Below are 13,216 nucleotides of genomic sequence, written 5' to 3'. Positions count from 1 at the left end.
TGAGTAATATTTAACACAGTGAGTTCTCTCTAAATTGTAATTTATTCATTTCCAAGAAAAAGACAAGTTGGTGAGGAATTTATCACTCACATTGGACACATACTCTCTTTAGTTCAGAAATGTGTCCAACGTGGCTAACAGTTAACTAATGAAAAAGATTTGGTGGGTCATTTTGTTTGCTCACAGCATTCAGGAGTCTTCAACACCCATAACCACAGGGCCTAGACATACACTGTTCTATACAGTAATTCAAAATAGAGTTTTTCTGTCTGGGTTTTTTGTGTTGTTTTTTTTCAACCCAAAGGGCTCACTACTGTATCTTTTATTATCCACTATTCACTGGCATTCTTTTTGCAACACAGCTGCCCCTGCACAAACCTATGCTTATTTGAATACCATTTAGTATGAAGTACAATCTTTAATCACTTTCTCTCAAACTAAGAACAACAGTATTCTCCAGTTATCTGAAATACAGCAGCAGTAATAAGGTAGACACAGAATTGACTGCAGACGTACCAGGTTTTACTACCTTTTAAACAAAGCTGTGACATATGCTGAATTAATCTGCAATATTATTTGCAAAGGGAACAACCTTGATGCTTGCTTTTATCTCAGTCAGTTTTGGCTTTCATTTTGTTGATAGTGGAATAAAGAAATTCTTGAATATCATTGTGAGAGAAGCGTGAGTATAAAGCAAAACAACCACATCTCTCTATCAATGTATTTCTCCTTTGTTTCTTCCAGCACATTTTTTTTTTAATTTGTATAAAGCAACCGTGGTCCTATTCTCATCCTCAGTCTCTTCTATTGACACTGCTCCATAGCTGCTTTCAACAATCTCAGCTATCAACCAACAGACAAAGGAACTAAACAATACTTTATGAATAGCACATGTAGTTAATCTTTCTTTTTTTTCTTCTTGTAGCACATGCTCATCTTATACAGAAATGTGCTTAAGTGCAACATTTTCTCTTTGTAACCTTTTTACTGAAAGACAAGTATATCTAAGCAGCAGCTTGCATGTACGTGTCTACTTCTTTTCTGGAACATGCAAAATAAAACACTTCTTGCATTACAGAAATGTCAAGGATTTGTTAACTCATGAGCTCTCTGTCAGCCCTTTTCGGAATTCCAGCTCTGTATTGTACGTGGTACCTCAGAACAATGCTTTTAGGCTCTGGAAGCAAAGAAGCTTTTGCTTTTCAGGGTACTTTTTGACAAACTCTGAAGAGAATTAAGTTCTTACTCCTCTGAAGAGCTTCTCGAAGGGAAGTACTAGCACAACTAGATAAAGCAGAAAGAGCTATCATTGCACCAGCGATCTTCTCTTTGCTATTGTAACAGCAATCTTCTCTCTATGGTTTGGAACGCCTACCAGGTTGCAGCCTGATTCTTTAATGACAATCTTCTCCTTTCACACTTTAGATGTTGACACACTTATCTCAAAAGAGACCAAACAGATAAATTAATTGACACATCTGAGAGAGAGAATTTAAATGTTTGGTAGTGATGCAAAGCTTTTCTATGACTATAGAATAATGACAATTAAAAGGATGGATATTTCACTAGTCTCAGGCTAGCAATTAATTTTATAATTGCTGATATAGTTAATAAAAAAAGGAGGAAAAATAAAATTACATACAGAAAAGAAAACCATTCCTTGATATGTTATTTGGTTAATTAACGAAACCACTTTAGACAAACTGAATGGCCTTCAGAAAATATATGCAATTTTCACTTTAATGAATGCTTGCAAAGGAGTCTAAATTAACAGAAATAATAGGCAAAAAAGCTGGAAACTCACTTTAAAAAGTGTGTAGATTCAAAAGAAAGTCCTTTCTTCCTGGGACTCTCTTTCACATCCTTGTGTAAGCTACCCACTTAGACTTTCTCAATATTCTTTAAACTTTAATATATGCAGTACAAAAATACAGGAGCTAGCAAAAAGGGGGGGGTGAAAAACTTCATCACTTTTTGTTTTTTTTTACAGGAAGTCTTATTGTACTGGGGGGGGTGGGGGATATTGTACTGGGGGGGGGGGGGGGGGGCTGGGAAGTTTGGGTATGACAGCTTCATTTTCAATCCCAGTATAAAATAGAAGGATGTCAGAACAGCAAATACTTTACTAAGGCATATATTTATTCTGCCTAATACATTTGCATGTCTTGAATGTGGATAAACCCAATCATGCATGTTGTCTTGAAAACAGAAGCCTTCGTTTGAAAGCTGCCATTAACCTCCCTCCCCTTTTCACTTTTGTGTCTTTCCTCTCCACTGAGGAAATGAAAATAAAATCATGCCTCTCTTTGTTTTCCCCCCATTTCCCAGAAATCCTAAATAGCACTTCAGAAGAGTTGCACTTTTTCCCTCTGAATTCATGTGTGTGTGTACATACACATTCCTCATTGATCCCAGACAGCCCATTTTGGATCAAGTTGCAGTTAAAAAATGAGTGCATGTTATGATAATATCACTCAGTGTTTGAGGACACTTTAATTGTATGAATATTCATTTTTTTAAAACATACAACCTGATATTTTAGTTTATATTTTCAAGGAAAGTGAGACATGCACACATAGCTATGGATGTGCATATATGGTAGAGGGGAAAAAATAAGAATGATACAGGAAGAATGTTAAGAGTGACCATGTTCTGAAAACACCACTTTATCTGTCATGGGTAATTAAGCTTTTATGTGAGCAATTTCACAGCTTTTGTAATAGAAGATAACTACATATGCCATTTCTAATCAAACTGACACAGTTTAAAAAATTAAATCTTTCTTCATAGCACATATCTGAACTTTAGCATTCTCCATGCAGTCTATAAAGCACTCCTAGAGGTAAGATAACTCAGATCGCAATGTTTATGCAGCTCAGAGAACACGTACGTGTGGCCCCGTGGGGCAGCGTGGCATGCACACTATCACTGTCAAGAACGGGACCAAGTCTCCCACACAGCCTTTTTTCCCCTCACAGGTCTTTCAGACATTTTATTGTGCTGGTTTGCCTTGTTGTCGTGGTTTAACGAAAACGAGGACACTTGTACACTAGGCTGTCTCTCCTTGACTTCTCCAACCATTTTATGTCTTTAACAGCTTTAAGACCAATTTTTTCTTAGAAAGAGGCAGCATCTCCCTCTATTAATCTCCAGGACTGTACTCTGGGAGATCTTGTGTTCAAACCACTACAGATATTACCAAGGGCAGGGGCACTTGTGATCCAAATATCAGATTGGAAAGGGTCTATCCAGTGCACATGCACACAGATGTACTTCTTCTGGTTGCCATGTATTAACTGAGTAAATTCTAGGCAGAAATATAGGCACAGGATGAGGGACATCTGCTGCATGCCTGCAGGCTGGCTTCACAACATACAGACAGCGAGCCGGCTGCATTCAGTCTTAACTGGGCTCCTGGGCATGTTTTGCTGCCAATACATGCCAGCAGCCCTGCCCCCAAGGATTCCCAGTGCCAGAGCAGGAATGTCTCATACTTTCAGTGCACCCATCAGCATTCGTGCTCGGGGGGCCTGCCTCACCCCTAGTGTCAATCTGCACCAGTCCCCTCCGAGTCTCACTTACACAGGTTCCTATCCCATCACCAGACAAATCTGTAGTCCAGAGCACTTCACTTGAAAGTCTTTACGTTCTACTGAAGGTCTGATTGTGCCACCTATAAATGTTAGCTCACCAAGTAGTTCACTGTTACCCATTTGAGTGATGAAAAAGGAATCTTAAACAGGCCTGAGATTTATGATTTCATTCAAGACAAGTGCTATGACATTGAACTTAATGTAACTCACACGGGTGTTCTACAGCTTCATAAATTACATTGTTTCAGACTTTTTTTTCAGATACTGAAGTAAGACCCCCTACCTCCTGAACTTAAGGAACATGTCTAGACTCTACTATAGGCACAGGGAAAAAAAATATGTTGTGGAGTAGCAGCAACTAACCAATTTAAAGAATAGTTGCATGTTTTTCTTAACAATTTTGGCACTTTATTATTTGGCTTCCTCAGAACATTTGCTTGCTCCAGTGAGTTGTTGCTTTTAAGGTATTCACTTAACACTTTCTGCTCTAATGCTGTTTCAACTGTATTATGTGAAGAGAGTTAATTAGGAAAAAAGTAAAAGATAATTAAATCACTGTAATAACAGTATTTGGCATTTAGTAGCATCTTCAGTTTGAAATTCTTAAAAGATATTAATAATTATTATTGAAATAAATCTCATAAACTACTGAGAAGTAAAAATGCTCTTAGAAGTCTAAACTTTGCTACAGAGCAAAGCTAGGAAATAAGGCTCCATGTTCTCAGATGTGTACCATATCTACTAGACGACTGTTCATCCCTGCCTTCCTTTCTTTTAAAGTCACAGAGAGACAGGAACAAGTGAAATTTACAGGTAATCACCAAGATTTTTTTCCTAGATGTCACATCAGGCTGACAACAGTGAGCGAGCACGTAGGTTGCTACTCAGTTTAAAAATAAAGAAGGGATATAAATGTGCTAAGACTTCTCTTCCACATAGAATATACTACATTATATTATATTCCAATCTTGTATGAGCAACACTGTCTAAGGCACACTGGACAGATAGGCAGGCATGGTAAAAATGCCAATTGATTATATTGTCATTGTTTATGAGGCAGAAATCTATAATGAAGCCACAAAATTGTCCTTGATATTATGTCACTGATCCTAACTGGTCATAAAACCAAACCAACCAAACAAACAAACAAAAAAAAAGTTGAATTTGAGGCATCTCAATATATTACAACCAAAAAATTAAACTACATGAGCACAAACACTCCTTCCTATCCCTTCACAAACTCTCAGACACCCAATTGTTCCCAGTCTGCCAGGAAAAATAGGACAATGAAAAGAGAGAGATTCTTTCAAAGCACTTTAACTTCCACCAGGAAAGATGAATCTGTGTACGTGATGGACCTCACCCTGCCAACCTAGCCTACCAAGGGAAAAGCACTAGTGGCTGAAATGCCACTGCAGCTGCTCCTGCCATGACCCTTCCCATTGCCACTGCTTTGCTACTTCCCATTGAGCTGCCCAGAAAGGTGTAGCAGCAACAGGAGCCAAAGCAATAGCAACAGCAGGTCTCTCATTTTAACCCCCAGCATTTTACCTTAAGTACCTCCAGTCTCAAATACTAGACCACTTTTTCTGTGGGACAGATTAAAAGTGAATCTGCTATTGCTTAGAATAACCCCATAAAAAGAGCTTCTTAAACATAAAGCAGTTAGAATAAAAGACTGTTTGTACCTATTTGGGTTTTTTTTTTCTTCTACACACCAATCAGCTCTCCCAGATACTCCTGGTCACAAAAAAAACCCCACCACCTCTCTCCTTGCTTTCCTTCTCTCTACTCTGCCCTTACTTTTTCAGCCAGTTGTTTTTCTCCCTACAAACCAGGCCTTGCTTCTTAGCTTCATGAGGTTGTAGGACATGAAACATTTGGCCCACCCAGTTCTCTCTGTCCTACTCATTTCTTTCACCTATTCATTTCCTAACCAAGAGTCTCACTCTCTAAATCAAGTACCTTTTCCCCTCTGCACTGCACAGCTCAGCACTCTACTTCTGGCACTTCTCACTTCTCCCCCAGCACCATGCACTTGCTCTGGCATGCAGACGGCCTACATGAACTCAGCTTCACAGAACCTGATGGTCCTGCAGTACCATTTATGAAAAATTTGCAGCTCATTTCTGGGAAAAAACTTGATGGCAGTTTTCTTAGCCAAGAGACTTCCCTTCATGATTCTACTTTTCTTAATCTTAGCTGGAAGCATGAAACTCTAGAAATGACATAGAAGCCATGACATTTTCCTATTATGCACATCTTTTCTCATTATGCTTTATCATTAGTTAATGAAAGAGACAACAGACAAGTCACCTCTCTTTTTCTGCTCCCAATCTATGTCCATCTCATCTAATCAGCACTTTATGCTAGTGACTACCTTTTATTACATGCTTAATACAGTGCATAGGACTGTGAGGCCTAGATTACTACTGTATCTCTATATCTAAATAATGATTAATAGTCCTTTTTGTCCTTTTTTTCAGGTACTATGCATTTTACTCCCAGATACACCTACTGCAATAACTTTGTTATAGTTCTCCAGATACTCTGTAAACTAAGGTTTAGTTAAGGTTGCTGCTGACAAATGACTTGACCCTTCCATCATCATTACAGCCTGTTTATCTACAAAATGCTGATACCTGCCTTAGGAAATAATGCTTTCAGGTGATTACTTAGGCAACTAAAACACAGTGGTTATAAAAAGCTAACCAGGCATTTTCCAGCATAGACATCTAGGCAAGACCAGAGACTTGACTTTGCAATCATGCTCCGCTCCTAAATTTCAAGACCAAGTAAACATCACCTGCCCAAACTCAGTCCTTTCTGTCTCCCTTGAGTACATCCTTTCTCCTGTTAGTCAATATTGCTCTTAAAAGAAAGAAAAAAAATTTTGGACTCAAAGCTCAGCGCAATAAGACTAAAAGCTTTTCTCCTTTGTGTTTGCTGTGTGGGAAAACAACCACGGATTTGTTGAAACAGCAGTCTGACAAAGAGAAACAGAGAGAGAAGGAGATAACAGCTGGTCATCCCTGCCCCGAAAAAGAAAATTGAGACATTGGAAGATAAATCCTTGCATTTAAATAACAGGCATAGCTAAATCCACTTCACATCATGTATTAGCTAGCCTTTAGATGTTGGTCAGAAAAGTCAAAATCTTTCCTTTGTTCAGTTTCATTATTACTCTCCTATATCACTCCCTCTGTTTAAATAGCTTGAGATCAGGCCCCAGTTTACCAAACTGCACGCTGCTAACTCTATAATGTATTTACTTCCTTCTCAGTACAGTATTACTACACATGCATTGCAGAGAATATATAACATATTACAGCATGCAGTGTGACTTGCATACTTAGTCAATAAATAAAATATGGAATATTTATACATAACTCACACCCATCAAACTGAATACACAACACGATTTTATCATATTCAGCTGTACTTTCTAAAAACGGTATTAGTTTTCCTCCTTTTTGTTGTGCAACAGAATACAACTAGCCTTTTCAGAGTTTCACGAGGGATGAAAAAAAAAAATCTCCCTTTCCAGCACAGCCCACATAAAAGGCTGTCAGAACTGCAGTTTTTATGCACAACTTTGTGTGGGGACTCTTAGTTTTCTTAGGGAGATCCCCTAACAGTGGAAATGACAGGGGTTCTATGCTCTGCAACAGCTCCACAGTAGGAAAAACTGCTGTTGCTCCATTCTAAAGTATTCCTATGAAGGACACTACAACTGCCCTGCCACTCCCACTCTGCTCAGCTCAGGGGTTAAACAAACCAAGTTGGTCCTAGGCCACATTCTATCTAATAGTCCAAATTAACCATGATTTTGATGAAAATTAATGACACTGAAATTCCTACGACGACAAAAATCTGAACCCAGTTTTTTGGTTATTGCTGGCTTCAGTAGTCTGTTCATTTACCAATTACTTAGTCATGGAGCCTGCAAATTGGCAATGTCAAAGCTTTTGCTGACTGCTAATTCTCTTAGGTGATGTATATTGTGCAAATAAGAAAGCTGCCTTAAAATGCCAGCATAATGCAGCATGACATTTTCCACTCTCACTGAAATGATTTATCAGTCATGTTCACATTCATTGAGCCTCCTGTGCCATAATTTATTGGGAAACTGTTCCATAATTGCCAGTATGACTTTGACAAGAATTATATGATGAGAAGACTTCAGTCATTAACTATCTAGAAATATCAAGTGCTATCCTCACATATGACAATGAAAGCTACATTGACACTTCATCCAGTCACATCACTTTCCACACCCATACATATTAGCCCTTCAGGAAGGGTGCTTTTCTCCTAGCTGCTATGAAAAGTCCAAGGAGACAGCAAGGCACAATTTTCAAGCCTTTTCAAAGTAAAGCCCAACAGCCCCTGAACCAAAATCCCCTACCTATCATTGAATGTGAGGGAAAGCCTATGAAAATCAAGATAAACACAAATAATGCCAGAAGAAAAGAAAGAAATTAGAAATACAGTTGTTACAGTAGCTGGTATGATGAAGCTGGTTGATTTACTGTGTCTACATGCACAAGGGAAACATTTGTATGTTTATTTCCCTGAATATAGTATCATTGCACCTCACACTGTGTTGTATGCTGTACCTCAGTTTCATTGCAGAAAAAATTGCCCACCCATTCGTTCTCCTGCATATTTCTCTGCCTTTAACACTGAAAAGCACTCTAAAGCAAAAAAATTAACGCCTAGCAGTAGCCTTTCCAGTCCACATTTACATTCCTAAATATGCTTGTTAAGCACTATCAGACATTATTGGATCCAAGAGAGCTCTAGATGCATTACACCGTCGACCTCTTCAGCATTATTTTAAAATCATGCTTCACGTTTCAGTGACCAAATATGAACTTAAGCATCCATTTCATTATGATGACAGGTATACTTTGCTCTACCCCGTTGCTATGGTAACAGATATGGTAGCCATTAGTTTTACGGCAAAATGTATTCCCAAAAGGTAATTTTGTTTTTATTCTCACTTGTATGATCATACCAAACTACTTAATTACATAAAGAACTCAAAGACTATGCTCTTAGCTGAGCTCAGCAGCTCCTACAAGTCTTGCATTCACCTTACTTGGCTATAAATGTGGAAGATAAAATATACTGATGCTTTAAATAAAAGATGTCAAAATTCTTGCTCCAAATGGAACTACTAAAAATTAAGAGGAAATCATATGCTAACCAGGACTTAACTGAGTAAAGTATCCCAAATCCTGTACAGCATGAAAGGGAAAATATTTACCACCTGTAAGAATACAATTTTTGGCTTCACTGAAAAGCAATGGAAATTATTTTTAAAATTCCGGAGTGATTTCTCACATGTTATTGAATACACATCAGAATTCTTCTCCTGGTTTAACATTTTGAACATACCTTATGGTAAGAATATTTACATTCAAAACTGTAAATGTTACAGTTTTCATCAAAATTCTCAGTTTTCAAAATTTTTATAACTCAGGTAAGGGAAAAAAACTGTATCAGCAGCAGTTGAGAAAAGTGTCACAGCTGCCATACAAGTAGCTGTGAAAATGTTCTTAAGCTACAGCCATTCAAGTAAATGCATAACACAGCAAACAATTATTTAAGTTCTTTCTCCTGCCTCTTTTCCTTGTCAAGCTGAAAAGAAGCCAATATTGCATTAATTTAAAAAATTTCACAATATTTTAGATTATGAAGTCATTATATTCTTACATTTTGTACATTTCTTTTTTAAACATAATTATGTTAAACTAACTCAGACGATGATTTAGTGTTCAAGATTTCCATGGATCAAAGTTTTAAAGTATTATGTTTCTGTTCTAATTTTTAGTATCAACCTTTGCATTTGTAAATATACAGATAACAACTATCTGAAATTTAGTGGGTAGCTCTGATACTTTCTGAAGTGATCCCACTGATACTGGATCCAGACTATACTCCGAGTCCTAAAAAAACCACAGGAATGCTCCGGCTGTTTTGAGGGGAAATATTACAGCCCTCATCTCAAATGGATCCTTCAGAAAAGACAAATTACACCCATATAGACAAGGGTGTCGTGAAAATGGAAGTCTGACGTAACTGAACTAGTACTATATGATCTGGGACAATCAGTGTAAATTTTTAGTAAATCAAATAATATTTAAAATATCAGGTGCTTCTATAAAGGATGAACAATGTGTTACTTAAATTTAATTGAAATATCACCTTGTAAAAAGATAATATATCTCTGTAGTTACATTTACAAAAAGAGATATTCATAGAGGACAAAACAATTGGAAGCAGGTAGGTTCATGCTGCCCAAGAAACCACTTCCCAGAAAACTTCAAAGCATGTTTCCTAGTTACCCACATGATTATAACCTTCCTGCTCCAGTGCTACACGTAGTGCCCATGTTGCTTCTGAATCTTTTGTAAACCACTTTAGAAAGTGGGAGTGATTTAAAAAAAAATCAGCAGTTCTTGGCTATAGTAATGTTATCCAGTGCTATAAGCAAGTGAATTTAGAGCTAGTGAGAACTAACAGCCATATTATAAGAATAAATGAATAATTTCACCAGATGTTACAAACATCTAGATCTTTTCCTTACCTGCCTCCTGTCCCTCTGAGACGATGATGAAGAGGAGGCACTTCTATGTGATGGAGTGGATGTTTTGTGAGCTGGAGATACACTCTTCTCCTCTGAACTCATCTTTGCAGCAAACTTGTAGTAATGATCTTGTGCTCTTATCACTCATGTACAAAAAGGCAAAGGATAGTCTTCTGCATCCTCATGTTTCACAGTTTATTGACAGTCAAAGAGGAATTCAGTTTCAGCTGAACTGCACCTTAATAAAGAAGAATGTGAGAGAAAGAGTGAATGAATACACCTTCGCTCCAAATTAGCTCTGCAGCAAAGAAATATGTTGACAGTCACTATTTAATCCAACAGATCTCCCACTTTTTTACTTCCTTTCCTAACAACTACCTAGTACAAACACGTATATATATTGTTCTGCATTCTCACAAAAGATGAAAGTGATATCACATTATTTCAAAAACTCCTACAGAAAAGCTTAAGGAATTTACACCACTTCTCAGGCAAAGTTTACAAATCCTTGACAAGGGGTCGTTATCCCATCTTGCATAATATCAAAACATCAAGTAATTCCTTCGGAGTTCCTGTACAACACACAAACCACTGAACACCCCATTATATTCAGCACTTCTTAAAAATCCTGCCAATTAGACTGAGGACTCTGCAAGTTGTTTTTTAAAAGCAGGCCCCTCTTTCAAAGATGGTGGCCTTGCTGAAGGGCTGGACAATCAAGTTTCACAGATCACCACCTTTCAGATTGTGCAGAGCTCACCACACGCTCACGTCTCTCTCTCAAAGATGACTGAAAGATAATACAAAACGCTTCGACCAGAAAACACTTTCAGCCACAAGACTGTGGCCTGGGGTTATTAATCTTTTCATCATGTATTTGTTGAATCCCAGGTTAAAAAAAAAACCCAACCAACTACTGATGAAGGCAGGAGCTACCCAGGGCCAAGCTGACACTGTGGCTGCCGTGTTGGGTGTTCTAGGCACGCAGGCACAGCCGCGGGGGCTGTGGGGGCGGGCGGCCCCCCTGAGGCACGGGCAGCCCAGGGCCAGACACAGCCAGTTCCAGCCAGCTCTGCAGTGGCCCTGCCGCAGGGCGCAGCTGAGCCCCTCAGTAAAAAGATATTTAAGAAAAGGCACAAAACACCATAAAGGCAGAGGAGGAGGAAGGAGGAATAAAACAAGTGACAAACAACCCTGGGAACACCAGGGTCAGAGAAGGTGGGGAAGAGGAGGTGCCCCAAGCACCAAGGCAGAGACTCCCTGCAGCCGTTGGAGGAGATGGATAATCCTGAAGGAGCTGCAGCCCGTGGAGCACGCATGCTGAGCAGATTTTTCCATGAAGGACTGGAGCCTGTGGGGAACTCATGTCAGAACAGGGGAAAAAGTGTGAGGAGGCAGGAGTGAAAAGGAGAAACTACTATGTGCCAACCACAACCACCACCACCTCCATGCCACTCAGGGCAGGGGGAGACTAGAGGTGTCAGGAACAAAGGAGTGATGCTGAACATGGAAAAAACAGGGGGAAAGGTGGTGTTTTAACGTCCTTCATTTCTCACTACCCAAATCTATTTTAATTGGCAATAAATTAATTTTCCCTAAGCTGAGTTTTGTCCATACAGTAGTTGATGAGTAGTCTCCCTGCCTTTATCTCAACCCACAAGCTTTCTCATCCCATTTTGTCCCCCCCATGCCACTGAGGCAGGGGAGAGTGAGCAGCTGGGTGGGCATATGGCTGTTGGCCAGGGCTAACCCACCACAGACCACAGCTACAGGGGCCATTCTCTTTACTGTTTACTCGGCCGCTGTGATGTATATATACCTCTTTGTGAGTATTAGATGCTTTCTCTTACTTCTCTCCACCCAAGCATTTAATTTCCATCCGAGAACAGAAAAATAGATACTCAGAACTGCACAGAGGATATTTGTGTCAACAGCCAAATGCTACCTATCAAACACTGTCAAAATATTGCAAGTACATCACCAGTTTATCACGACAGTTCAGCAATGGAGTTATAGTTCTCAAAGTTTAACAAATTACTTTGATCTTGCTTCAGTTGATAGATACTATGTCTGATCTTCCATTACCCTAGGATAAAATCGTTCCCTGAATGATGTCACCTGTTTGAAACTCTCATCTATCTACTCCACCACCCTCTAATTTTATGGGGTTTTTTATATATATATATAAATAGTGCCCTTCCCACATACACTGTGATAACAGCACACCAAGGGTCAGCACAGCACAGCTAGCTTTAGGTGGGTGTGGAGAAAGGTGCTGTCCTGAACCATGTTAAATGAGACCAGGACAAAAACACATTAACTAAAGCTCAGATATGACTGCAACCTCAAGAAATTATGACATATTGAAGACAGAGCTCTGACTTCTCCAATCACAATCCAATCACAAAATAAATGGTTGACACAGAAGAGAGAAGCAGCCTGTCAAAATAAATATTAGCAATATCAGAGGTATGGATTTTGCAGCTATCTTGCTTCACGAGCCTCCACCATATGGTAAGTCCATTGACACTGATTAGGGAATCTCTGTCCTCTCCCAAAATCTGAAGATGTTCGACCGAGCCTGGGAAACTGCACCAACTGCAGTCCAGTTTGTGAAAAAGCTGTTAGTAGAAATAACGAAAACATACAAATACATGACTTGCATAAACCCAGTGATAAATAAACCTGCATGTCATATAACAGATAAATGGAAGTTCTCAATGAGTAACTCCAAATAAAATCTGTTGTGTTGTTCCTTACTCTGATTAAGTCTTTTCTGCAAGAATGCCCAGAATGCTTTATAGACTACTTAATATCTTGTGCAGTATTGGGAGTAATTTGAGAAGACAATTTAGGGTGCAAAACTGAGTCTCTAGACACAAACAAACCAAAAATACGTGACTGTCACTGGCATTTCAAGCAAAACATTTTCACACTGATCTATCAATATGGGGCTGTTTCTCATTTGGGAGGGAAGAGGTTTTCTGTGGTGCTCTGTAGCTGTATAACACAATCATTCAATATTTGA

At 38.9% G+C, this 13,216-nt stretch overlaps 1 protein-coding gene across 5 annotated transcripts in view; it reads right to left on the bottom strand.

The window, feature by feature from the left end:
• The window catches only part of OSBPL6 (oxysterol binding protein like 6), a 108,528-nt gene that overhangs the window by 53,073 nt on the left and 42,239 nt on the right, over positions 1 to 13,216 (bottom strand). For all 5 annotated transcript variants that reach the window (XM_037398111.1, XM_037398113.1, XM_037398112.1 and 2 more), the window contains exon 2: positions 10,189 to 10,426. In XM_037398111.1, the coding sequence (XP_037254008.1) occupies positions 10,189 to 10,290 (102 nt within the window). In that variant the 5' untranslated portion in view covers positions 10,291 to 10,426. The remainder of the gene's footprint in view (positions 1 to 10,188; positions 10,427 to 13,216) is intronic.

This window comes from Falco rusticolus, chromosome 8 (genome assembly GCF_015220075.1).
Source record: "Falco rusticolus isolate bFalRus1 chromosome 8, bFalRus1.pri, whole genome shotgun sequence".
NCBI classification, from domain to species: domain Eukaryota; kingdom Metazoa; phylum Chordata; class Aves; order Falconiformes; family Falconidae; genus Falco; species Falco rusticolus.
Note: the sequence above shows the minus strand (reverse complement) of the source record. Positions and strands in the feature narration are given on the sequence as shown.